General features: G+C 44.8%; 1 protein-coding gene across 1 annotated transcript; it reads right to left on the bottom strand.

The window, feature by feature from the left end:
- Positions 1–95: 95 nt before the first annotated feature.
- On the bottom strand, positions 96–22863 carry OLFM4 (olfactomedin 4). The gene is made up of 5 exons (XM_081547768.1): positions 22657–22863; positions 16919–17071; positions 10682–10894; positions 9299–9449; positions 96–948 (listed from the first exon to the last, which is right to left on the bottom strand). The coding sequence occupies exons 1-5, from the start codon at positions 22837–22839 to the stop codon at positions 146–148; spliced, it is 1503 nt and encodes a 500-aa protein (XP_081403894.1). The 5' UTR covers positions 22840–22863; the 3' UTR covers positions 96–145.
- Positions 22864–27007: the final 4144 nt, after the last annotated feature.

Below are 27007 nucleotides of genomic sequence, written 5' to 3' on the forward strand. Positions count from 1 at the left end.
AAATATTACAACTAAGCACATATACTTTTGGATCTTGAGCCCTGCCCCGTCTCCCCACCCCAAACCCAGCCCCTAAATAAGTGAAGAAGACCACATTTTTTTCAGTAAAAATTTTTTATTTCCCTGCACCCTAACACATGAAAGTTTACTTGGGTATCTGCTGGAAGACAAGATCATAATTCAGAAGGTAACCATCATTATAGACGAAAAGTTTCTGCTCGAAAGGGTGATAGTTAATACTTTGCACATTCTCTTGCATCTTCTGCATTACAATGCTAAGTTTGCCCTCTTTCTCTGTGTTTGTGTTATAATAGTAGAAAATTTCTTCTATTCTGGTGTTGAGAGTACGAGTGGCATATAGAACCCCACACACCATGAACGTGTTGGTAACAGATGGTTTATACTGCTTGGTGTGCCAAGTGTTTAGCACCTCAAGCGTGGTGTCATTGAGTTTACTGATCACGATGTTACCAGTGCTGGCTTCAGTTGCATAAATCACCCACAATCCATTCTCATCCACAGCGAAGTCCATATCTTGCCAACCAACATTAGCATACGAAAAGCGGTTATTATAGGCAGCATTAGGGAGAGTTTGGGTCAACTCAACACTGTTGCTGGTCAGGTTAATTTTGGCCATATTCCGGGTGTCGTACCAATTGACATACATGTTGTTCTTATAAACCACTGCACCACTGCCTTGGCCATAGGTAATTCGATTCTCTCGGGCATTTGTATACAACAGCAAATCATCCTTTGTATTGTAGAGTCTATAATATTGCAAAGTTCTCCCATCTGTATCCAAAGGTGCCACCCAGTACAGCCCATTGCCTGGATCCTGGGGAGAGTAATCCTGACCCCAGGCACCAGACTTATAACTAAACCCTCTCCAGTTGAGCTGAACTACAGCTGGTTTGCTGATGTTCACCACACCGCCATGCGCACAGCTCCCTGGAGGAACAAAACAAGTAAAAGGACATTCTTAGAGAAAATGCACGTCAAGAAACAAACAGTTTAATATTCTAAGAACCAAAGGAATCCGTGAACATTTTTCTTGTCGACACCATGGTTCTGATGGAGAAGAGGCAAAAGCTACCCTTGGCCTTGGTCTCAATGCAAATGTGCTCTCAGTTCTAGAGAGAACTATCTCGCGTTTACACGGATGGGCCTTCAATCTGGAAAATGGGAATAGTGGAAGTGCAAACAACCATTTTAAAAAGTTTAAAAAAAAGAAGACTTGGTGAATTTAATGTATTTTCTTCTATGAGAATGCATTTCAACAATATTATTTTATTTTATTTTCCTTACAGAGAAATCAAGAAAGCAAAATCACAGGAGAATGCCTTCCTATCGCCATAAAGCCGTACTTACAGTGGTGTTCACCAGGACAGGGAGAATTGGGATAAAGGAGAAGTCGATCCTGGGCAAGTCTTTCTTCCCTTCACCCTCTGCCCTTCCCTGGGACCCCAAGGGCATTGTCCATACCAGGTACCAAAGCTGCCCACGTTACCCTTAGAAGAGGAAGTTTTTACTGTGGCATTTTAAAGATATAGAAAGATGGTCCTTGTCCATCCCAAACTCCCTAACTATCCCTTTTCCCCTGCAACAATCAGTTCATTATCTAAGTCTGTGAGTCTCTGTTTTGTAATAAGTTCATTTGTATTATTTCTTTTTTAGATTCCATATATAAGGCATGTCATATAATATTTCTGCTTCTCTGTCTGACCTACTTGACTCAGTATGACAAGGTACACACTGCTGTATTTAAAGTGGATAACCAGCGAGGACCTGCTGTAGAGCACATGGGACTCTGTTCAGTGTTATGTGGCAGCCTGGATGGGAGGGGACTCTGGGGGAAGATGGATACATGTGTATGCATGGCTGAGTCCCTTCACTGTTCACCTGAAACTATCACAACATTATAAATCGGCTATACCTCAATACAAAATAAAAAAATGTTAAAAAAAAGAAACGAAAGATGGTCCTCGATGGCCCTCTAGGAGGTCCTCTAATGGTGGGATTTCAGCTTTGAAAAGTCACGGAAGGTGTTTTAGGGCAGCATTGCCTGTTCTGTGCCCAAAGCGTAGATGGCGTGGTGACTACCTCACTGCAGAGTTACAAGGCGGGCCTTGTGGTTCATAAGCCACAGTCTGCTGTGCCACAGAATGACAGGCCAGCACAACATCACTGACACTCTGACGCTGTCATTGTCACGATGTGTGCAATCACGTGGGACCAGACTCACCGGTCCACTGAATCTACATTCCCTGAAACACCCGGCTAAGTGACTCAGGCTGGGCCTTTTGGCCCTTTGCAGAGTCCTCCCTCTGAAATGCCTGCCAACCCAGACATTTATGAGCTATAAAAAAATAGAATAAAAATCCTCCAGTATTTTTACAATAGCTATCTAAAGATTTGAACATACAGTTTCTGGAATCTTAATAAATCCCCTTAAAAAGCTGGCCAGAAATTTTATTGGAATTACAGAGGAAAGTCAACTCCAAGTACATTGGAGGTCATTTTCCCCCATCCTGCTGCCTGGAGCAGAGCAGGTGAGAGAGGAGGGGACAGAACCTGGCTGTAAATGCGCAGAGGGGAGGGACGCAGGGAGCCACGGAGGCCACATGAGGTGAGCTCAAGCCAGGATCAGAACTTCAAAGAACTGCCTGATGTTAACATTGCGGGGAGCAAGGAGGTGCAAAGCATTCTCCTGAGTCTCTACCTCTGAGGACTACAGAAAGACCCATTCCTTCCCTTGTCAAATGCCTCTCCTCTCTCCCCTTCTCATTCAAGGACTGTTCAGAGGCGAAACCATTACTAGAAATCCTGCTTTTATTTTTCCAATCTGCTGGGGCTTTTTGGTTCCGGAATTAAATATGTGCTCCTTAAATGCTCTCATAAATCCGCAGTTGGTGGGAAAGCCAGCCAACCATACAACAGGTAGAGAAATGAAACTGCTCTGTACCCAACCTCAAACAATTTTGCATATCATTAAGCAGAACACAGTCGCAGGTTTATTTTAATAATGCATGCGCCATTTCATAAATAAAAAAGCAATGCATGTTCAGCCAAGAGACTACTCTCCACTAAAGAAATAATAAATAAAATTATAAAGTATTATTTCCTCTTCGAAAAGTGATCTCTCAGATGAATGCTTGTTTGCTTTTGTTTATGAAACAATGCATGAATTATTAAAATAAAGTTAGCGGTGTGTTCAGTTTAATGATAACAAAAACTATTTGAGTTTCCATATGCTACTAACCAAATTTTCTAGTTAAAATATCTTCCTGAGAACTTATTTATTCAATGACATTTCACCCTGAGGAAATGAAAGAAAGTCACTTTTTTCTTGCAGGTTAGAAGACTTAAGCATTGTTTGCTTAATTGCATCTTGCCCTCCTGGAAAAGAAATATCCCAAACCAACAGCAACAAAATATTTAAGGAAAACTTATGTGCTATAGCATAGTTAAGCATGTTATCATGGGATTATAGATAATAAAATATTCTGTCCTAGAGGGGGAAATCCTTAGATATGAAGGATCCAAAATAAACTTCTCTTAAAAATTACTACTACTACTACTAATAACAATTAACATTTATCATTTCACAAGTTGACCAAGAGATTAAAATTGTACCTCATATAAAAATTCAAAAAGACACATGTACCCTAGTGCTCATTGCAGTGCTATTTACAATATCTGAACATGAAAGCAACCTAGATGTCCATCAACAGGTAAATGGATAAAGAAGATTTGGTATGTATATACAATGGAATATTACTCAGCCATAAAAAAGGGAAAATTGGGTCATTTGTAGAGATGTGGATGGACCTAGAGTCTGTCATACAGAGTGAAGTAAGTCAGAAAGAGAAAAACAAATATTGCATATCAACACGTATGTGTGGAACCTAAAAAAAAATGGTACAGATGAACCTATTTGCAGGGCAGGAATAGAGATGCAGATGTAGACAATGGACGTGTGGACACGAGGGGAGAAGGGCAGGGTGAGACGAATTGGGAGACTGGGCTTGACATATATACACAACTGTGTGTAAAATAGATGGCCGGTGGGGACCTGCTGTATAGCACCGGGAACTCAACCTTGTGCTCTGCGATGGGGGTGGAGGGTGGAGGGAGGACCCAAAAGGAGGGGCTGTCTGTGGACACAGAGCTGAATCCCTTCTTTGTACAGCGGAAACTGATGCAACACTGTAAAGCAATTATACTCCAATTAAAAAGTAAAATTGCACCTGGTATGAAATTTAAATCTCTTTTCCTCACCCCACAATTGTCCCTAAACACTATCATGTCCTTTCTGTTATCCTCCCTTTATCTTCTAACTCTTTTGGTCTATTTTTATAGCCCTGGCTCCCAACAAAGAAAGAGGAAATAAGACTAGAGCAAAGTATCGTTGTCAATGCTACCGATGTGGCCACAACAGTGACAGACCAGCGACAAGGCTACCGCAGGCTTCTTCGTGTCCTGGCTGCAAACTGTCCTAGAAACAAGGATGAAACTGACAGGCAGCCTGGTGCCCACTGCCAGCACAGAGCCTGGCATCCCCATCTCATCTAGCCCAGGGAGAGACCCCATCCCCTACCCTGTCTACAGCGAGCTTCTCCCCACCCTGCCTTATCTCATACCCCTTCCCAGCCCCTTCCTGAATCTCAAGGACTTGAGATACCCCATGCCGTTCCTTCTTTATCCCCAATTTTTCCTGCCACTGGAACAACAACCCACTGCGCAACCATGACCCAAGAGTTGTGAAAGACCGACAAATCCTTTTGCATTTTCTGATGGAAGAGGACCCACCACAGAACTGAGAACAAAAGCACCCTTTCAGCTACTCCACCAGCAATAAAGCCGAGACAATTTGGTGTTAATCAGGTTAGTGAGCTCTTGGAACTTTCTTATCACCCCAGGAATCACAGGTGCAACCTCTCTCGCCATTTGAGCATCTGTGGAAGGCAGCCTGGTACAGTGAAAACATTGCCAGACAGGTTCCAATTCTAATCCTGCTCCAACACTAGTGAGCTGAGTATCCTTGAGCAGCTTACCTAACCTTCTGAGTGTCAGCTTCCTTGTGTTAAAAGAAAAAACAATAATACCTGCTCTGCAGAAATGTTAAGAGTACAGAAGACATGTACATTGAACTCAATAAATGATCAGCATTATAATCACATGATATTACAACTGAAGGTTTACATTAAATAGTGGTTTCTGGAGGTTTATGGACCCTTCCTGGTAGCCAAGTGCCCAGAACAGTACCAACCACACAGTGGCACTAAATTATGGAATGAAAAACTGTTTAGATCTCCCAAACTCACCTTTGTTGTTATGGTTATCATTTTAGTCACTAAGTTGTGTCCTTAGCTTTATTTATAAAAACACTAGCTCTTTACCCGAGTACATATCTGAATGCTTCCAGGAACCTGGTATTCACTGCACAGAACATAATGCAAGGAACTCTCTATACCAGACAGCCTTGTTTGGCAATCTCTTCATCATAGAAGTTATTAGATATTGCCATGGTATTCTGAAATTATCCTGGGAGGCCACAAGGTAAGACTTTAAAATACTCTAACTTGGCTTTTTTTTTTTTTAAAGTTTTGTGGTTAGCACTTTTTTTTTTAAAACTAAAGACTATATACCAGCAGAGGAAACGTGGGGCTTCCCCAATGCCTCAGTGGGTAAAGAATCTGCCTGCAACGCAGGAGCTGCAGGTTCAATCCCTGGGTCAAGAAGATCCCCTGGAAGAGGAAATGGCAAACCCCTCCAGTATCCTTGCCTGGAAAAATGCCATGGACGGAGGAGCCTGGCAGGCTACATTCCATGGGGTCACAAAGAGTCGGGCATGACTGAGCACACTCAACAAGAGGAAACTTAATCTTAGGCCCACCAATGCCCCCTCTCACCTGGGCAATGGAACTTGGAGCAAAGATGAGAATACAACTGACTTGTGAGATTCAGGCAATCAAAATGGTCATAATCATAAAATAATTAAGATGAAATTGACTCTGAATTGTTGGATATTCACCCCAGAATGTTCAGCTCTTTCCTAGGCTAGGGATTTTAGCCAATCACCCTACATCTTTCGTGGGCCATTTACTGTGCACCTACTATGTGCCCGCACAGAGCCTTGCATCTCCACCTATAACATGTTGATGATCCTAGGCATTCGCATCTCATTTTCGTATCTATAGTACGTTAGATCCAGGGAGAAGAACAGAGAGAAACCAAAGTCGGTTGTTTTTAGGGAAAACAGTTAATGAGCACAAGGCCAATTATCTTAGATTAGGAAGTTCTATGAAATGAAGCAGAAAATGATGCTATTTGTGGCATAAAGCATCTATAAAGCACATTTTATCGAACCCTAATGCTATGTACTGGTTTTCAGATCAAGCTGACCACAGGGGTAGCAAACGGCAGCTGCCTGCAGGGGCCAAGACAGCACAGAATTACTTTATAGCTGAAACTTGCAGCGAGTCTTTTTTTTTGTTTGTTTGTTCTCTGCAACTCTGCAGTGAAAAAAAAGCAGACAGGCCAGATTTTAAAGTCCCATAATAGTGAGTAACTTTAATTAAAGTCTCCACAGGCTCACAATGTGGTGGTGCCTGGGGATTTTCCAATCCTGCATTATCAACCAATCCAAATAGAAAGGGAGCGAGTGAAAGAAATTGATTTCAAAACATGACAAAAAGTCAGTTTAATATAAACATCATAAATATAATATGAACAGAGCTGGAGGAGGGCCAAGCGGCCTGGCAGGGATCCAGCTGCAGCCAAGGTTGTGGGAAAGTGAGAGGGAGTCTGCGTCCAATTTGTTTAAACAACACAGCTGGGCTGAGCTGGCTCACAAAAGCCTAAGTGTTGAGGACCTGGGGGAAAGTTCTAGAAAAAAAAAAAGCTAACGAAAATAGGAAAACAGACTGACCGTTTTCTTCCTTAGATCCTAAGCAGTGTGCTTTCTCCCCCACCACCGGCCTTGAGGTGCTGACGCCTGAGGTCCCAGGATGATAGGCAGGAAGGGGTCTGGCACCTCAGCCTCAGCTCTGTCTCCTGAGGCCTGCGTGACCCCAGGAAAAGCAGCACCCTCCTCCCCACCATGTCCCCTCCTCTGAGACATGGCAGCCCCGAACCTTCTTTCCTGCTCTAAACTGTCTTCATTCCAAGGGATGCATAGAAAACTGCCAGAAAAGTTATTCCATGAGGACAGTTTGCTGAGGTTTAAAAAGAGACCAGGGCTGCAGCGGGGGGACTTCCCTGGTGGTCCAGTGGTTAAGAATCCACTTGCCAAGGCAGGGAACGGGGGCGGGGGGAAGAATCCACTTGCCAAGGCAGGGAACAGGGGCTCGATCCCACATGGCCCCAGGCAACGAAGCCTGCGGGCCGCAATTACTAAAGCCTGTGCACCCAGAGAAGCCTTGGCGATCAGAAGCCCGCACGCCGCAACTAGAGAGTGGGCCCCGCTCACCGCGGCCATGGAAAGTCTCGCCCAGCAGTGAAGACCCAGTGCAGCCAAAAATAATACATAAACAAGCGAATGAAAATAAATCCTTTAAAAAAATAAAAAGAGAGAGAAAGAAGTGGGAAAGGAAGGGACGGATGGAAGGAGGAAAGAAAGACACGCTCAGGTAGTATCAAGAGGGGTCACTGCTTGACTCCTGCCCTCAGGGAGCCCTTCGGGGCCCCACAGACCAAGCTCTCATTTCCAACAACCTTGACACTGCTGATCCCAGACCACATTTAGCCTAGTTTATTACAGAGGACAGAACATGGCCTTTGTCCCAGACCTCCTCTGTGTGTTGTACTGTGACAGATTCTCAACCACAGAGGAAGGAAAGATAGGCCTCTGAACAACACCAAGAGGATTATACAATTAAATACAATGGCAGTATTTAATTAAATCCTTAAAGAAACCGGTGACAGTGACAAGGATCCAAAAATGCATGGCCTGAAAGAAAGCAGCTTGTGACAATAGGAGTGAATGAGAATCACAAGAGCTGTATGATTTGATGAACGGATACAGTCCCCATTCAGGCTGAGATGCTCAGGACTTGCAGAGAGAGCTTCCCTGTGACCCTGGCTCCAGGGCTGGACACTACGGCTTTAGTTGACTTGAAGGGATGTGCTGAAAGGCACAAGGATCTAGTTCTGCTTTTGTTTGCAGCAAGGTGTTCACTTTAATTATCCATTAATACAATAACAATTGCCAGTGTATAAATGTCAGTCACAGAGCTGTGAGCTTCTCAAGAACTGTTTTGTGAATCCTCACTGCAACCCTGCAAGGTATCTAGTACTGTTCTCCGATTTTACCAAGGAGAAGATTAAGGATCTTTTTGCCGTAGCTATGTAGCTGGGAAGCTCAGGCCTTTGGCATCCCAATGCCAAGCTCCTGAGCCCTACACTCCACCACTCCATTCAAGGAGGCAGTTCAGTTACAGGCACCCGTCTCTATGCTACACCTAACCCCCTTCAAGGATAATTCCTTAGAGGGGGACACACCATTCCTGCCCTCCAAGAACTCACAGGCTAAGGGAGACGGTAGGACACACCTACATGGCACTGGAATGGGTGCGTGCTTAGTCGTGCTTAGTCATGTCTGTCTGTTTACAACTCTTTGGGCAGTAGCCTGCCAGGCTCCTCTAGTCATAAAATATTTCAGGCAAGAAAACTGGAGTAAGTTGCCACTTCCTCCTCTAGGGCATCTTCCATGACCCAGGGATCAAACCTACATCTCCTGTGTCTCCAGCATTGCAGGTGGATTCTTGACGCATTAAGCCACTGGGCCATCCATTACATCCTCACTGAATCCTAGGACATGCTACCCAGCATGTGCATTTAATGGGAGCAGGAAGGAGAAATAAAGAGGTGGAAGAAGAGAGGGAAGTTGGGGGAGATGGAAAAGAGGCAAGGAGGATTCAAGGCACGACCCGGCTCATCAGATAAATGAGCCAACCAGCCCTTAGAATCCTCAGGACAAAGGAGGTGATGCCATGCAGATTGCAGAAGCTTTCACCTGGCCCCCGCTAACCAGTCCATCACCATAGAGACGTTCTCCCTGTTAGCAAATGCAAAAAGGCTACATGCAACTTGTGGATTTTGTTTTAAATCAACTCATCGTCTGCGCTTCTCCTCTGTGCGCCCCAGAACGTGATTGTGCATAGAACTGGTAGGTGAGATCTAAAAGTGCGGGAGATAAACTCAGAGCTGCAAAAGTCCCATCCTGCCTTCTCCTCTTGCATCCCCAAGCCCTTCCCCACCCCAACTTCAGCCCCTCCAGAGCCCGGAGTGCCCTTACCTGGCGGAGGGGGCGGGGGGGTACTTTCGACCTTAGAGGCCTCGCATTCCTTGAGCCTGTTCTTCAGAGCCACGATTTGTCGGCGAATGGCAAGGACATTGTTTTTGTCCAGCGTCTCAAGCTGCTCTACCAGGAGAGTCATATTCCTGATCTACGGAAATCAAAATTCAGAGTGATTTTCTGTTATCGTGCAATTTCTTTCATAAACATTCCAGGGCTGAATTTGTCACTTAAGGAAAGGTTGCCAGAGAATACACCCGAGATTCTTCTGAATGGTTTCATTTGGAAGAATACATTTCATGGTTTAGCAGGAACGCCTGTCGGATTGCAAGCCGATGTGTGTGACAAGAAGAAAATGGCAAAGATTTTAACAGCTGTAATGACAGAGAACAGGTTCCATCGAAGCATCCCCAAACATCCATTAAAGTTCATCTCTGACAACCTTCCCCTGTAAACTCGTGTTTACTCGTGCCATATTATAATTAAGTTCCTAATGAATGGTGAAGGCCAGAGAAAACCTGAATCCTAAAACACAGAACTGGAATTCTCAGTGATAGTCCATGTCATGACTGTGCTAGGAAACTCCTCATTGATGTAAATTATCCAAGCCTAATACTAATGGGATGGTCTTTATTCACAGAGCTTAAAAGCCTTCAGAAAAACATACTTCCAAGAAACTCCTTTAAAGAGACTTGCCAGTATGTGGAGAAGCGTTCCAAGAGGGATTAAAGGTTACATGCCCATTGGAAAGAAGAAACAGACCTAGCATGTCCAAAATCAGGTAAATCGTGACTTTCAAGTCCCATGAGGATAAATTCAGAATGAAGACCCCCTGATCTAGCTTGGCCTTGGAGTTGTTCACACTTATATATCATCTTCTTTCTAGAGATATTGAAAGTCGTTTGGCTCTGGAGCGGGACTCTGACCATTAGACAGCACCTACTCCTCAGTTAATACATTCCACATGTGTGTGATCTACTACTGAAAGCCAGCCATCCATCTAAAGTGGAACACAGAAAAAATAAACAAATAAATAAAGTGGAACACAGGACGTGCCAGCTGGTCATGAACAAGTACAGAATTAGACATCAGAAGAAAAAGATTCCTCTCCTGATCCTAGCACTTGCTCACCAAAGAGCGAAAGTGTTAGTCACTCAGTCATGTCCAATTCTTTGCAACCCCAAGGAATGTAGACCACCAGGCTCCTCTGTGCATGGAATTCTCCAGGCAAGAATACTGGAGTGGGAAGCCATTCCCTTCTCCAGGGAATCTGTCCAACCCAGGGAGCGAACCTGGGTCTCCTGCATTGCAGGTGGAGTCTTTACTGTCTTGGTCACCAGAGAAAGAGACTTTATTACTAACATAAAAGCAGTGATTTCATACCTCCACTTCCAACTGGTCAATGATCACTGTGCTTCCAGAAAAGCCGACCTTCAGCCGCTTGATCAGTTTCTCCATCTCCTTCACTTCCATCTTGATCAGCTCAAAGTCCAATTCAGTGTAGGAAATGGAATCTTTTTCCATAATCGATACTCGGACAGTTAGGTTGAAGAGTTTCTTTTCATACACGCTGATTAATTGGACATACTCCCTTACCTGAAGGGCAAACAGCTCAAGTCAATTCTCAGGGAGATGTCATGCAGCCTTCCTCCACTACCAAGTCCTCAGGGACTATTTGATCGCGGTCAATCTTTTTTAAGTAAAGCAAAGTATCAAAAATATATTTAACTGGATATTTTTAAAAATCAATCCAAGTACAATCTAAAAGGAATTTATTGTTACGATGGGGAAGGAGGTGGCTTTTACACTTGCCTAGACTAAAAATAATTGTGCTTCAAATCATCATTCGCATCTACAGTTTAATCTCCATTTTAATGTTCGAAGATATTAACTCTCCAACCTACACTGGCTTGAATCAGGCTATTGCCCACCCTCTGCCACTCAACACACATGCTCTAAATCAGGGTTTCCCAACCTCAGCACTATTGACATTTGGGGCTAGATCATTCTTCCTTGTGTATTATAGGATATTTAATAGCATCCCTAGCCTCTAAGTGCAGATAGCGCCCACCCACCCACCCCCAGCTGTGACAACCAAAAATGTCCCAGACATTGCTAAATGTTCCCCAGGTGCAAAACCACCACCACCACGCCACAAACACCACCCTCCCTCCATTTGGAACCACTGCTTTAAATTGAACTATTTTCTAGAAGAGGGAGAAATGCGCTAAGAAGAATTCCCTCTTTGATTACCATATGCAATGAGTTTTCAATCCCTCTGCCTTCTACAGAGTAGCGTAAAGACTCAACCTACAAATTATGGTTTTCTCTGGAGTGCCCAGGAGTGGGATTTGCTGGGTCACATGGTAGCTCTTTTTTTAGTTTTTTTAAGGAATCTCCAAACTGTTCATAGTGGTTGGACCAATTTTCATTTCCACCAGCAGTGTAGGAGGTTTTCTTTTCCTCCACACCCTGTTCAACATTTATTATTTGTAGACTTTTTGATGATGGCCATTCTGGTGGATGTGAAGTGATACCTCATTGTTGTTTTGATTTGCATTTCTCTAATAATTAGTGAAGTTGAGCATCTTTTCATGAGCTTTTTGGTCATCTGTATGTCTTCAGAGAAATGTCTATTTAGTAACCAACAAGGACCTACCATATAACACAGAAAACTATACTCAGTTTGAAATAACCTATAAGGGGAAAGAATCTGAAAAGAAACAGATACGTACGTATGTATAACTGAATCACTTTGCTGCACACTTGAAACCAACACAACAACTGTAAATCAACTATACTTCAATTTTCAAAAAAAGACCCAACTTACTCCACAATGTGTGAGATATGTGCTACTATAAAGTGCACATTTCATAAACTGCATCCACATATTTATCCCAAGTTTTTTCCAAGAACTGATTATTGCAATCAGACCTTTAAATTACACATTTGTTGCATATATTTAAATGTCTGATCATTAAGCTAAAATACTTCCAAAAATTCCCGTGGTGGCTTAGTGTATAATTGGAATCTCCAAATGGATATTTCAATAAACACAGTTGGAGGTTCTTTCGGTATCTGATCTCTACAAGAAATGCCATGGCTTTTTTAAGGACCTGCTCATTAAAAGTTGCCAGTTTTATACTCTTTTAAAAATTTGAAGAGAAGTGATGCTTTTCCCCCCAAACTGTGCTAATGTCAAGCAGCTGATCCACAGGGCCTGGATGAAGTCAGAGCCAGATGTCAGCTTCTAATCCTTCTAATACCAAAGGCAGCCCTAACTTCTGTCATTTTAGCCCTTCCACTTAACCCCACTGTACAAATTAGAGTAGACTCATAGGCCACAGACCTAAAGGCCTAGGGCTGCAGGCAGAGAGGATTTTAATGAAAGTTGAAAACACAGCCCTTGGCACTGCTTGTATATCTCCTCGGGCAATGGATGCTGATTGCCATCAGAAGAGGCTGATAAGGCTGGTGACATTTTGGTGGATAAGGAGGTTAAAAAAAACAACAACATATATATATATATATATATATATAAACCTAGCAAGACTCACTCAAGAGCACAAATGCAGATATAAGGTAGCCAGGTTTCAACTTCTCCAAAAATCAGGCATAAGATTTTTGGCTGTGAGAAAAACCATAATAATAATGAAGTGCCAACCCACGGCAGAGATGGAAGTTCGCAAAATGAATATTCTTGTTGGCATTTGGCCTTGCCAGCTCTTGGAACAAATGAAACACCCTCAGCTTTCCTGGAACATTTTGGTGGCATATCACAGCTGTTGTTCTATAAAAATGAGTGATTCAACTGTCATTTCTGCTAAATGAAATGTGGCTCTTCCAGATTCACCCTGCACACCAAGGCCGATCCTGACATCTGCTGCCTCGGAGCGCTTGCGGTGGGCTTGCCCTGCTTCTGCCACGGAGTGAAGGGTCTCTAAAGGTCTGTTTGGGGAAAATCTTGAGGTTCTCTCAACTAACATTTCAAGAATAACTCCAGGATGTTCAGGAAAATTGGGATCATCCACGGAGTTACAGAAGGTGGGAGAGAGTTTGAGAATGGGCCAGAAAGACTTCATGGTGTACACTGTAATCATTTAAATAGATTGTAAGTCTGAACCCTTCACGTGTACGGATCTCTAGTGTTGAGATGGACAATTCTGGAAACATCCCCAGCTCTCTCTGGAAGGTGCAGCCTCAGCAGAGGCAGCCCAGCTTGCCCAGGGGCATCTAGCCCTAAGGGGACACCTCCCTGTCTCAACTTTTTTACTGCAGAGCTCCCCATCACTACAAATTTGAGCTTTAGATGACTCATCTATGCTTGCCTTCAAACCCTCAGCCCTTCATGCAGAGTTTTTCATTCTCATATTTGTTATGCACATATCATATCATTGATGGATTCTAAGGATCAGACTGTACAGAACAACAACCACTGGGGCTGGTTGTTCTCTACATTGTGGTCTTGCAATATGTAAGAACGCAGCCCAACTGGCTGTTAGACTAAAGAATTAATCTGGCTCGCATTTCTGCCAGTTCCTCAAAACCTGTGATCATCACCACAGCCAGATTATTCAAAACAAGTAAATGCACTTTGCCACATACTATCATTTTAATATATTTTTGACAACAAGATTAACTGAGTGTGAATTGATCATCAAGACATATGAAGCACTGCGGAGCGAGACCCACCTAAGCACAAATCAGGCGTCTGTGCTTCATGGGCGAATCACTTAATTTCTCCAAGCCTCCGTTTCCTCCTATAAACTGGGGATAATGGTGTCACACTTTCAAGATGATTGCAAACACTAGAGATAATGTATATTAAGTGCCTGGTATAGTGGGTCCCCTATAAATTATAGCAGTTATTAGAGAGACAGTGATTTAAGGTATTTTTTTTTCAATCTGACCTTTTAATTTATTATATTTCACTGCACAAAACATCGCTCAATCGATGTTGTTTGTTTACGGGTTGCCTAAACGTCTCCTGGGCCGCCTCAACCCTCTCATGCATGAGGGACTATTAGCAAAAGTGTCATATTAAATAATTTGCCCCGAAGACCATAACCCTCTAGAGAAAAAAAATTCTGAGCCGCTTTTGTGCTATCTCCTTCCTAAGTACAGTCACAAGGGGACATCTCAGAAACCACAGCAAAGTATCAAATGCTTTCAGCATCTTATGCGGGGGCCGTCCCTGTCTTCTCCATGTCCTGACAGATAATGAATCAATGTCTGACAATCCAAATCCTTTTCTACCGGCCTGCTCGAACGGGCATTCCCCCAGGCCTCAAGACAAACGGGGATTTCCAAGGCAACCTAAGGACAGCTATAATAATTCACCTGGAACTCAAAAGCCCTCAGCTGAAGAGAGAACTTTGGATGGAAAGCATTCTTGATCTGCTGCAGCTCTTCTTGTGTGGGCTGTGCTTAGTCTCTCAGTCGTGTCCAACTCCTGACCTCATGAACTGTAGCCCACCAGGCTCCTCTGTCCATGGGATTCTCCAGGCCAGAATACTGGAGCGGGTTGCCATCTCCTACTCCAGGGGATCTTCCCAACCCAGGGATCAATGAATCTGTGTCTCTTGCATCTCCTGCATTGGCAGGTGGATTCTTTACCACTGAGCCGCCAGGGAAGCACGCGTCTCTTCTTAGAGAATGGTAACAGCATGGCCGAGAGGAAAGATAAATGGACTGATTCCAAGACCCAGATTCCTGACTTGGCTTAGCAAGCCAAGAGACCTTTACATTTATGCTTCTTTACCCGTATGAACCTCAGTGGATCCATCCCTACCATGGGGGAAAGAGCACTGGCCTACCTGCCTCAAAGGGTTGATTGCGTATAGAACCGGAAACATTCAGAAAAAGCACAGAGGGAAGTTGTTCCTGTTATTGCTGTCATCCTTAGCTGGCACACCCTGAATCCATTATGTAAATCTCAGGGGGCAGGTCAGTTCCTTTCTTAGGCCTCAGTGGAGAATTTTTTTAGGACCAGCTCCTGACACTTTCAGAACTGAGAGTTTCTTCCTCTACTCTATACTTCTTCCCAGTCGATTATTAGCAAGGCAGATGCCTCCTGCCCCCCTCACAGGATTAGGATTATTCGTCCCAGATTCACAAATCTCTCCCTGGAGCAGCCTGGGGTTTCAAACTGCCCTTCACATCCCTGCAAGCCAAGAAGACATGCAAATCAGTAGCTTCCACTATTTCAAAGCAAATGACTCTAACTGAAAAGATCCTTACCTAGGATTTTCCTCCACTTGTTATGTTTTTATGCATAACTTCTTATCTGCACTTGATTATGCTGGAATAAGACTATGAATATTAATGATTGGAATTTATAATTTAGTGCTGTGCCTTTTCTGCTGATTAATTCAAGGACATTTTATTTCCTAAGAAGCTAGGCTCCTGGAGTCGTCAAACACATTTTCCTGGACATTCATTTAAACTCAGAATACTTATCTACCAATTCAGGCCGGAAGCAGGGTCTCAGCCTCATCGGAATTTTTTTCTTAAAAGATAACTAGGCTGGATACTGAGGTAGCTAAGCTGAAATTTCTTGGGAAAACTTATTTTGAATCTTGCAGGAAAGCCAGAGCTCCTTGTAAATTAACGGAGTAGCATTATTAATAAATAATGCATCATGTGATGTTAGCCTAGTGTGGACTTCACCTGTGCAGAAAGCAGGCCTTTCTAACTGATTTTAACTTGGCTAAAAAGGTTAAAGGGGTCAAAACTGGAATGCCAAGTTCGTTGCTCCAACCAGCTCGGAGAAGGGCTAACTCAGGGATATGATGTCCTCGGGCTGGAGAAAGCAGTAATCAGGGTTTCAGGAGGTTTCTACCAAGGCTGAGTGACCTACTAGATTCAAATTCCCAGGGAAGTCTTCAATTTGGGGTTAATGTGAGATGCATCTGATATAATATCCTGCTGAGACAACAGAGGCTAACCCCAAGAAAGAGAGAAGCAGAGATGGAAGAGAGTGAACTGACAAAACAGGAGGAAGGGAGGAAAAGAGGGGAGGGGGGGAAGGTGAGAGGGCGATTTGGGGGAGGGAAGGAGGAGAAAGAAGGGGAGAGACCATGCAAGAGAAGATCCAAAAGAGTGAAAAATGAAAACAAAATGAGAAAGAAGAGGGAAGAAAGGACTGAGGCAAGAGGGGAAATGGAAACGAAGGGAAGAAGGAATGGAATAGGAAGAGGATGAGAAAAACCCAAGGACAGGAAGACAGAACCTAAGGACAGAGGAGAGGAAAGAAAAGAAGGCAAAGCTGGAAGAACACCAAAGAAGAAGACCAAGAGGAGAAAGAAGCCACAAAGCCAAATAAAGTTTGCAGGGTTGAAACTTACAGGCTTCCTTCCAGCTTCCTGCACACCATGATACTGAAGAGAGCTTATGCTGTGGGGTGAATCATCCCCACCCGTCTGTGTCCTGCGCACTCACCCCTCCTGCTATAAGGAACTCCATAGGTTACTGAGAAGGAAATGCTAAAGCTTCCATTAGATGCAAATGTGCTCCTTGATAGAGTGAAGAATGGCTGCTTACATAGTCCTGAATAAAAGGCATGTTGTTTGTGCATAACAAGATTTTTGTTGGGAGAGGCAAAAAGAGTCAAATGCTTACTTTAGAAAGCTCTTTCTCGAACTTCGTGGAGATAGTCTGAGCTATGATTTCCAGGCGTTCCACTCTCACCACAGGAAAGGTGCTGTCCGGCAGGGTAACGGAGCACTGGCAGGTCCCACGGTCATCTCTGTGGCCGGTGAAGTTGTAAAATGACTGTAAATAAAAGTAAGTTCAGCATCAGCGATAAGCTGGGAAATGAGCTTTTTGGCAAGGGGACTGGCAGAAATTGACTTGTCAAAAGAGTGCTTCAGTTCAGTTCAGTCGCTCAGTCGTGTTCGACTCTTTGCAACCCCACGGACCGCAGCACGCCAGGCCTCCCTGTCCATCACCAGCTCCCAGAGTTCACTCAAACTCATGTCCATCGAGTCGGTGATGCCATCCCACCATCTCATCTTCTGTCGTCCCCTTCTCTTAGAGGCAAGCAAATGGAACCGGATACATAAATGAACAGGATCACAGAAACACCCCGAAGCTGCCACCATGTGTCACAGGCAGAACTCATTCAGTGGTCAGCCACCTCTCCACCTGTTAAGCAAACCATATGGTTCACCTTTCCAGTAGAGTCTTAAAGGAAATTATTACTGTCCCCATGTAAGGAAAAAGAAATAAAGAAGTGACGAGAGTCCTAAGATTGAATTCTAATTCTGCCACTTACTGGGTCTGAATTCTCTTCAAGCCTCGGTTTCCTCATCTGTCAAACAGAGAAAATCTACTTCACAGGGTTGTCCCTAAGAGGAACCAAGTAATGTAAACCAAGTCCCTGGTACATGGTAGGTGATCAGTAAATGTCACTTTCCTTTTCCTTCTACTTACTCCTTTTCTTTCCTACACCTCTATGCCAGTCCCAACTCATTGCCCTCCAGTAGAATGAGGAAAACATCAAAGATATGGGTTACAGTGAAGTTGTACAGTGCAAATTCACATTCTCTCTTCACCTGGGAAAATACATAATTAATATCCTTCAAACTGGCAACAAACCAGCCATTTGTCACAAACTGAACAATGTATGAGTTTGAAGGTTTTGTACAAATTTTTTAAAGTTTTCCAGCTTACCACTTGCAGAAAAGTCGTTTTAAAATATTTGATGTTTCTTTAATATATTCAGGCTCACACTTTGGTGCCAATGCATATTTTAAAATGACAGGTTTGAAAGATCCTGTTTTTCTTTTGTCCCCTTTGAACTTCCCCAAGGGGATCCCAGCACAATTAACATTTTTTATTACTCCAATTGCCTTGCAGAGTAACTCTTGGCAGCCGACTGACTGTGCCTTTCAATGATCTTCTCTAACGGCAAGCCCAAAGCTCACCTGTAGAACATCAGCCCGAAGGGTCTCTTTCTGACACTACCAAGGGCAAAGTGATGGTTTTCAGAATTTGAAGAGATGCAGGCTACGCTTCTCAAAGTTTCAGAGGTCAGCTGGCTGTTGCTGAGGTTCTGTGCTCTGTGATTTAATGTCTACCAACTTCCCTAATTCCTAAACAAGCTGAACCTGGATGCTTGTATAATCAAGATCTAGTCCACCAGTAACCCCTGGACCAATTAATTCAGGCTTTTGAAGCTAAATTGCTTGTTTCATGTGTGCGCACTAAGTCGCTTCAATCATGTCCAACTCTTTGTGATCCTGTGGACCATAACCCACCAGGTTCCTCAGTCCATGGGAATCTCCAGTCAAGAATACACGCCCTCCTCCAGGGGAACTTCCTTACCCAGGGATCAAACCCGCATCTGCAATGGCAGGCAAGTTCTTTAACACTAGCGTCATGTGGGAAGCCCAAATTGCTTGTTATTTTAACCTAATCTTATTTTAAGATGAGCAAATTATATATATATATGAGTGAGTGAAAGTCATTTAGTCATGTCCAGCTCTGCAACCCCATGGACTGTAGCCAGCCAGGCTCCTCTGTCCATGAAGTTCTCCAGGCAAGAATACTGGAATGGGTAGCCATTCCCTTCTCCAAGGGATCTTCCTGACCCAGGGATCAAACCCAGATCTTCCACATTGCATGCAGATTCTTTACCAGCTGAGCCACCAGGGAAGCCCAAGAATAAGGGAGTGGGTAGCCTATCCCTTCTCCAGTGGATCTTCCCGACCCAGGAATCAAACTGGGGTCTCCTGCATTGCAGGCAGACCTCTTCACCAGCTGAGCTACCAGGGAAGACAAAAATATATATTTATTTGTACCCAAAACACTGTATGGCATGTTAATTCTTAACAATGGCCTTGACTTGTTTTGCCAATCACACCTCACACCTGAAAACCTTGGGGAGTAAGAAGAAGGACAAGCAGGTTTATGCTGAACACTGGGGCTGGGAGGAAGGGAAGGGAAGGGTCTTTACCAGGGACAAATAAGGACGAGACAGGTCACACCAGGAGCCTGTTAGAGAGGCCAGCCTTCTTGGGAACCAGCTTTACCACTCACATGGAAGGTAGAAAGCCTCCAGTTAAGAGTGCCAAGGTTTTTACAGGAGGAACCGTATATCATAGACCTTTGAAGAAATAGCTTATTATAAAAACTGTCTACCAAAAGAAAGGTCTTGCATTGCATTTTGACAAGGGGAGGTCAATTAGCTGCACAAGACAGGGTTGGACCAGTCTGAGAGTTCTGAAAAAGCTCTGTCAACTCCCAAAACAGCAGAGATCATCAAGCGGTTTCTAGACTATCAATTAGAAACTACCAACTCACAACTTTTCGTCCTGAAGTTCACCTGAAAGGCAGGCAAATAATTATGAGCGCTGCTGACAGCCATTCCTCTGTCTTGCATTGAACATCTCTGTCCTAGCGCTGTGGACTCCCCAGCTCCCATCCTGTTTATCATCAGCCCAGGGTGCTCAGCTGACATCACAATGGTCCGTAAGTTTGATCAGTGTTTCCCATTAGAGATATTTCTGTTCCTTGCATTCAGAGATGATGAAACTAATGGTGATGGGTCTCCCTCCGTGGCAGATGCTTAATCTCTATGTGAGTATAATGTGGAGGATGGGCAACAAAAATGTGTGCTTGTCCCATTGGCCTTTGGAAGGGTACATGAGCCACCCTGCGGACCCCACGGACACCTTACGCTGATCAATTCTCACTCAAGCCGTGTTCAATTCACATTTAGTGGCATCTACAATTTTCCAGGCTCTGACTAAAGGAGACAAATAAGACCCAATTCCTGCCCAGTGAATCAGGCCCACTGTCATTATGGAAGCCTTAGTGTCTTTTTTCTCAACAAGTCCCTTAGTCTGATGACAACAGTGTATGGCTCGTGGTTCTGACTCTGCCTGTTGCTGTGTGGGGCGAAGCGTGGAGCCTTACCTTGTCTGTGAAATGAGGACCGTGATAGCGCCCCCACCCCCGCTTTGGAGGGTGACATCTGAGGCATCTAAGTGCTCTGAGCATGCCAGCAGACGGTGAGACGCACATTTGTGATTTCAGGCTGCAATTGGCTCTAATTAGCAGCCAAGTCTAAGTGCCTGTAAAGATTCAAGGCATAAAATAATGGTACTCAACATTTTCAAAGTACAGAAAATGATACGTTTGGAACTTGCTCAATGACAGTTATAAAGGGGTGTTCTACCACTTTCCAAAGAGCTCATCAAACTGACAGCCAGCCCTAGAAAACTGGGTTTATAGTGGAAGTGACACCTAGCCTGCTCTAAAAAAAGAAGTTGGAGTCGCGATACTAACTCACCAGAGGCAGATAAGTAAACCAGGAAGGAAATTAAAGCCTCTAAGTATAATTTAACTACCATTCGTTATCTACTTTTAAATATTTATCTCCTTACCAAACAACAGACACTTTGGATTTCTCTGTTTCTTGACTTATATTTTCTTTTCTGGTATTTTAGCTGATCATCTTACCCAAAAGCTGGTTTCTAATTGGTGATCAAACTCTGACCTCATTTATAAAGAAAATGCTAACCAGGTCTCATTGTCCCCAGAAATCATTTAGTATCATGGAGTAAAATGATGTGCCTTCTGGCTACAAAGAAGCTGGGTGCATTCTCAAACCATTCTGTTTAAAATGAGCACTTTTCATCTATGCTCTCTGAAAATAAAGAAAGCTGCATGGAGGCAGTGGAAAGCATGAACAGCTAGGGGGTTCCCAGGTAGCTCAGTGGGTAAAGAATCTGCCTGAAAACCATGAGACACGGAGATATGGGTTCAATTCCTGGGTTGGGAAGATCCCCTGGAAGAGGGCATGGCAATCCAGTATTCTTGCCTGGAGAATAGCATGGACAGAGAAGCCTGGCAGGCTACAGTCCACAGGTCACAGAGAGTCAGACACAACTGAAGTGACTGAGCACTGAGCATATGAACAGCTAAGTTTGAGCTGTATCAGTGGCTGCTTTAGTGACTTTAAGCCAATAACATTATCTCACTAAGCCTCAGTTTTCACATCTCTAAAATGGGACCATAAATTTTACTTACCTCTGCGGATTAAATAGTATACATTGTATACTTAATGTAGTCGTGGCATTTATAACAAGCACTCAGTGAACATTATTGCTGCCTTTTCTATCTGAGCCCTATGCAGTTATCAAATGGTTTTCATTGCCTTGAGGTTCTGATGGTGAAATGGAAACAAACAAAAGCCTTTTCCTCCTCTTTTCCTATTGGCCCTTTCAGTCCAATGATCACATAAGCAGCCACCTGAAATGTGAGTAAAGAGCATAGAAATACAGAGGACAGAAATCACACCTTAGCACAGAAAGCCTAGTCGTTACCGAGTAGGACTCCTACAGAAGTATCCAGAGCTGATGTGGGCAGAGGAGGAGGATGGAACTGCTTCCTGCGCCCAACCTCTCACCCCTCCAGGCCTCTTCGCACTTCCTCAAAGGAGATCCATCCCCTAAACTAAGGTCACTGTACGTCCCAGTGATGTGGACCAGCTGGTGTGCGTACTCACTCAGTTGTGTCTGACTCTTCACGATCCCATGGACTATAGCGCACCAGGCTCTTCTATCCATGGAATTCTCTAGGCAAGAATACTGGAGTGGATTGCCATTTCCTCCTCCAGGGGATCTTCCCAACCCAGGGATCAAACCCGGGTCTCCTGTGTCTTCTGCATTGAGGGTAGATTCTTTACCTGCTGAGCCATCAGACCATACCCTTTCTAGCCCTTGCTTGGTTTTCATTTGTTTGTTTGTCTTGGTTTTTTGCTCTTGCTATTGTCATTTTGAGCTGGAAATGGCTCTTAAGATTCCTTATAAGAAAGAAGAAAAGAGTTAACACTCCTCCAGGGAAATACCACGTGTAACAGCACTTTCCCAAAGACCAGTGTCTCTTCCTCCTACTCTGTCACCCGTCTCCCTTGCAAACAAGGCTCAGAGTCACTTTCAGGGCTCCAACAGAAGCATCGAGGGTCCCCGATGGCAGCAAATCAACTAGACAAACTTTTCTGGAGCTTCTCCTGGCAGGGCTCATCCCGTTACCATTCACATCTGGGTGAGAACCCAGGCAACCTCATTTAAGTCTCTCTCCACTCTGCCCCAATTCTAAAGTACAGTCAGGTTGGAGAACCTCTTGAAAGCTTAGATTCTTTCCCTAAAGCCCCCAGCTGGAGAACCAAAATGCTATCTCTCTTGCTAACAATTTAATTATTTTACCCAGGGTTTTAATTCATTTTCAAGGCACCTGCAGTTAACAAAGGGAGTCATAAATCTTTTAGAGTGTTCAGGACTACTACCCATCCATGAAATTATATTCAGGTTTCCAAAAAGCCAGAGAAAGGGACAGAACGGCCTCCTTACCTGGGACTTGGAGCTGGAGGTGGACCAGGCAGAGTCAGGTGGGGAGCTGGAGCTGAAGTCCGAGGTGGGGAAGGAGATGGGGGTGGGGAAGGAGGGGAAGGTGGTGGTGACCCCCCAAACACTCATGACAGCTGAGTGGAGGAGGCCCAGGAGGACCAACAGGCAGGGGAAGCCAGGCTTCATCTTGTGCTCTAGGCTGAAGTCACTGAGTTTTGCAGGAGCCCCTGGGCTTCTTAAAGGAGCTGGTGGGGATTTCCCCCCAGGCCAGTTTACAGGCAAAGAGGAAGCTGCCACAGAACACATGAGCACCCAGGAAGGTGAGGACACCCAGGATCCTGAGTCATCGCCCACCGGGTCCTGGGCCCCACTCTGCCAGCTGCCCTTAGATCTGGGTATCACCTGACAAATATTAACTCAAATAAGCTTCTTGAAGCCCCATATCTGGTTTCTGACTTGGCACTTCCTCGAAACTGATGAGATGAAAGTAGTCTTTGTGGATGAAACAGAGGTTGGGAGTGCCGGGAAAGAAAAGCAAGTCTCAGCACTATTCCCAGAGGCCACCTCTATTTGTTCCCTGAACTTCCCCCCAACACTGTCCTGAATGCTGCCTTCCATGGACAGTTGGGGAACTCCGTCTAGAGACTGTGACTCTCCCCAGAGACTCCGTCTTCACTGGTCACTGCTCAGGCTGTCTCTGACCTCAACCCTGCAGTGTATGTATCTAAACAGAGCATCTCAACAGCCCCACCAGGAAGGAGACGCCTGCAGTGAGTCCACCCTGGAAACCCAGTCCAGGACTCTGTGCTCTCAAGCACTTGCCCCTGTGAGCTTGACAGAGGAGAAAGGACCCAGGCAGGAGACTGCCCCACACCAAGTCCAGAGGCCCATGTTGGACAGTTTCTTTCTCCAGAAGGTTCTCTCTTGACCTCCTTATCCCAGACCCTGTTGTGGCCCGGGTGGGCATTCGAGAGCTCAAGGTGTATTAATGAAACTGAGAAATAGGTGTGGTCTTCAGGCCCCATGTGCAGAGGCCCCAGAGGATGAGATGGCTGGATGGCATCAGGGATGCAATGGACGTGAACTTGGGCAAACTCCGGGAGATGGTGAGGGACAGGGAGGCCTGGCGTGCTGCCGTCCATGGGGTCTCGAAGAGTGGAAATGACTGAGTGACTAAACAACAATCAGGCCCCATGTGCACCTCTCCGCCATCTCACACACCCCTGTGACCTCCACCTTCCTTCTGCAGAGGAAACAAGTGTGTTGGCCTGAAAAATAAAAACTAGCTCTCTCTCTCCTTAGTCAGGGACCTTAGGCAAATCCCTGAGCCTCCTAGTATTAGAACAATCCCTAAGTTATTAGAATTTAATGAAATATTGTATAAGAAGTTGCTTCTAAGCTTTGAATGTGTTAGTCTCCCAGTCGTGTCCAACTCTGCAACCCCATGGACTGTAGCCTATGAGGCTCCTCTGCCCATGGGATTGTCCAAGCAGGAATACTGGAGTGGGTGGCCATGCCCTCCTCCAGGGGACCTGCCCAACCCAGGGATCGAACCTGGGTCTCCTGCGTTGCAGGCACATTCTATAACCATCGGAGCCACTCAGATTTTTTTGTGTGCTTTTTTGGTTTTATTTTTAATTTCCTAACCCAGCTCAGTAGGTAAAGTTGTCGGATTCCAAAACGGAAAGAAGGCCCCTGCCCCGCTCCATCCCCACCCCCTCCCAGGAGGGAGTGCTTTGGAAGCCCCGGTCTGAAGGGTTCTTTCACCTCAGAGGCTGCACAAACTCAGAATGAACACCGTGTTCTTGTGAGAAACAGGATCTTAAACTCTTAGTACGTGATTCAATACGGGGGAGGGGATGAGCAGGAAAAATAAGAATGAATGAATGAATGAACGAATGAATAGAGAGTGAGGGAAGGAAGAGCCAGAGGGAAAGGGTACACTCAAGGCACCCTGGGACGGCATCCCTGGGTGCATGCCCCACGCAACCCCCTGACCCAAAGTGCTAACTAGACCCTAACCCACACCAGTCCCCCAGGCTTTAGGGTCCACCCCACTCCCACCATGCAGCCTATCATTGCTGCCTCTCCCACTGAAACACACCTGTCCAGCCACACAGATGCCTTCTGCGGCCAGCTTCATACCTGCATTCAGGTGGACGTGGCGATCAGAGGCAGTTAGAGCAGACCCAGGAAGATCACAAGCATTTTCCCAGAAGCTTTCTGTCTACATTATCTGCTCCAAGGCAGTCTGCAAAGAAGACTGAGGTCAGGGACAGGGGGTCCATGGCCTGGGTCAGGAAGATGCCCTGGAGAAGGAAATGGCTACCCACTCCAGTGTTCTTGCCTAGAGAACCCCTGGGCAGCAGAGCCTGGAGGGCTACAGTTCATGGGGCCACAAAGAGTTGAACAAACTGAACGACTGAGACACATCCACGGCCAGCTGTTAGGGGATAGGAGGTGGGCTCTTTTTTCCTTTCTTTATTGAAGTATAGTTGATTTATAATGTATTAGTCTGAGGTATACAGCAGAGTGGTTCAAATTTTTATATATTTTTGTGTACACGTATGTGTGTGTATGTATATGTATATTCTTTTCCATATTCTTTTCCACTATAGGTTTTTGCAAGATATTATAAAGTCCCCTGTGCTGTATATAGTAGGTCCTTATTGTTTACATATTTTATATATAGTAGTGTGTATGTGTTAATCCAAACTCCTAATTTATAAAATTAGGAAGAGTGTTTTGAAGCCCTTACCTCTCATTTGCCCTAGGATGGGTTGTCAGATGTAGCAAACAAAAATACAAGACATCTAGTCCAAAATTTCAGACAAATAACAAATCATTTTTTTAGTATAAGTCTATTCCATGTAATAGATTTGGAACAAACATATACTAAAGTGATTATAGATTGCTTATTTAACATTTGATTTACATTGGCTGTCCTGTGCTTTGTCTGAGAACCTGACTGCTGAAGGCTGCTGGCTACACCTGGACAGGGCCTCCTGGGCAAGAGTGTGAGACTCAAAACTCACTGTTCTCCATGGGAAGCAGTTCAGCCTTGGCCTCAGTGTTCCAGCTGCTGAGATGTCTGACCCAAGAGAAGAGAAGCAGAGTAGAAATCGGTGCGCTGAGTCTGTTAAGGGAACCACCAACTGAAACCGCCCACCCCGGCCAGGCAAGGGGGTAACCACTGCATGAGTTCTCTTCCAACAGGAGGTCCTGGCAAGGAACGCAGAACTAACAAGTCATCACCAACTGGAAGAACTCAGGAAAGGTCGAATGGAGAGAGGTGACATCAGTCCCTATGTCTTACTAACCTCCCAAATTCCTTCTGGCTGGAATCCATCTTCACTGAGTGATGCACAGGCCACCAGCAAGGACCCTGAGTCAGAATGACTGGCCAGAGACCACCCAGACACTAATCCCATCACCATAAAACCTGAGCCAGCGAGCCACCGAGAGGAGCGGTTCTCCTGGGCCCCCTCACCCTGCGGCTCTCCACCTGGACACCTTTTCCCAATAAAGTCTCTTGCTTTGTCACGCATGTGTCTCCCCAGACAATGCATTTCCAAACGTTAGACATGAGCCCACTCTCGGGTCCCAGAAGGCAACAAATCTACGATCCTGAGATGAACACTATGCATATGGAGACAGGGAGGAGAGCTTTTCTCTCTCTCCCATCCAGTTTCCCTCTTCTTCCTGCTTCCCACCAAAGCAAAGGGCAAAATCTCCTCTCATTTGCTAGTAGCCTCTGTCTGTGGCTATAATGAGCTCTCCTTGTTCCTTTTTTCAAGGAGCATGTCAGTGCTCTTGTCAAAAAAAAAAAAAAATCTCATTAACAATGGTAGCTGGTAGTCATGACTACCTTCGGGGCCCTCTATGGCCAATCCTTTCAGAGACCCCCTTCCAGAGGGGTTGCATTCCTGCGGAAATGAGACAGCAATTCTCTCAAACCCAAGTGTGCCCTAGACAGGAAAGGCAGCCCCCACACCGCCACTGTGCTCACAAGCTGCTGTGTGCCTATGTAGTTCTCAGATTCTGTGCATTTTGGTAGCAGCAAAGGCACAAAAGCATTGGTGATGACTCAGTAATGAGATTATTAATAATAAGAGTTTGATCAGTTCCTCTGCAAATGCCTTTGTCCTAAGAAACAGCAAGCCTCTTGGTTATCAGCACTGCAAAGCAAACAGTGCATTATTTATAAAAATTTGTTCCGACACTGGGCTCTCTCTAGAGTAAGAGGTCACCGAAATTCACTTGAGTAACAATGCATTCTTCACTGACAGCTTGAAGGAAAGTTACTGTGTGTGCATTTCATTACGGGAACTTCCTAAAGCTGTACTTCTTGAAA

Source organism: Giraffa tippelskirchi, chromosome 12, assembly GCF_054371585.1.
Source record: "Giraffa tippelskirchi isolate mGirTip1 chromosome 12, T2T-mGirTip1v1.2.pri, whole genome shotgun sequence".
In the NCBI taxonomy this organism is placed as follows: Eukaryota; Metazoa; Chordata; class Mammalia; order Artiodactyla; family Giraffidae; genus Giraffa; species Giraffa tippelskirchi.

Excerpts from the sequence above, each read along its gene's own strand:
- OLFM4 (XM_081547768.1), bottom strand. The coding sequence starts at position 22,839 with ATGAAGCCTGGCTTCCCCTGCCTGTTGGTCCTCCTGGGCCTCCTCCAC. Across the intron at positions 9,450-10,681 it reads TTGACCAGTTGGAAGTGGAG|ATCAGGAATATGACTCTCCT; the intron begins GTATGAAATCAC and ends TGATTTCCGTAG. Across the intron at positions 949-9,298 it reads CCCCCCGCCCCCTCCGCCAG|GGAGCTGTGCGCATGGCGGT; the intron begins GTAAGGGCACTC and ends TTGTTCCTCCAG.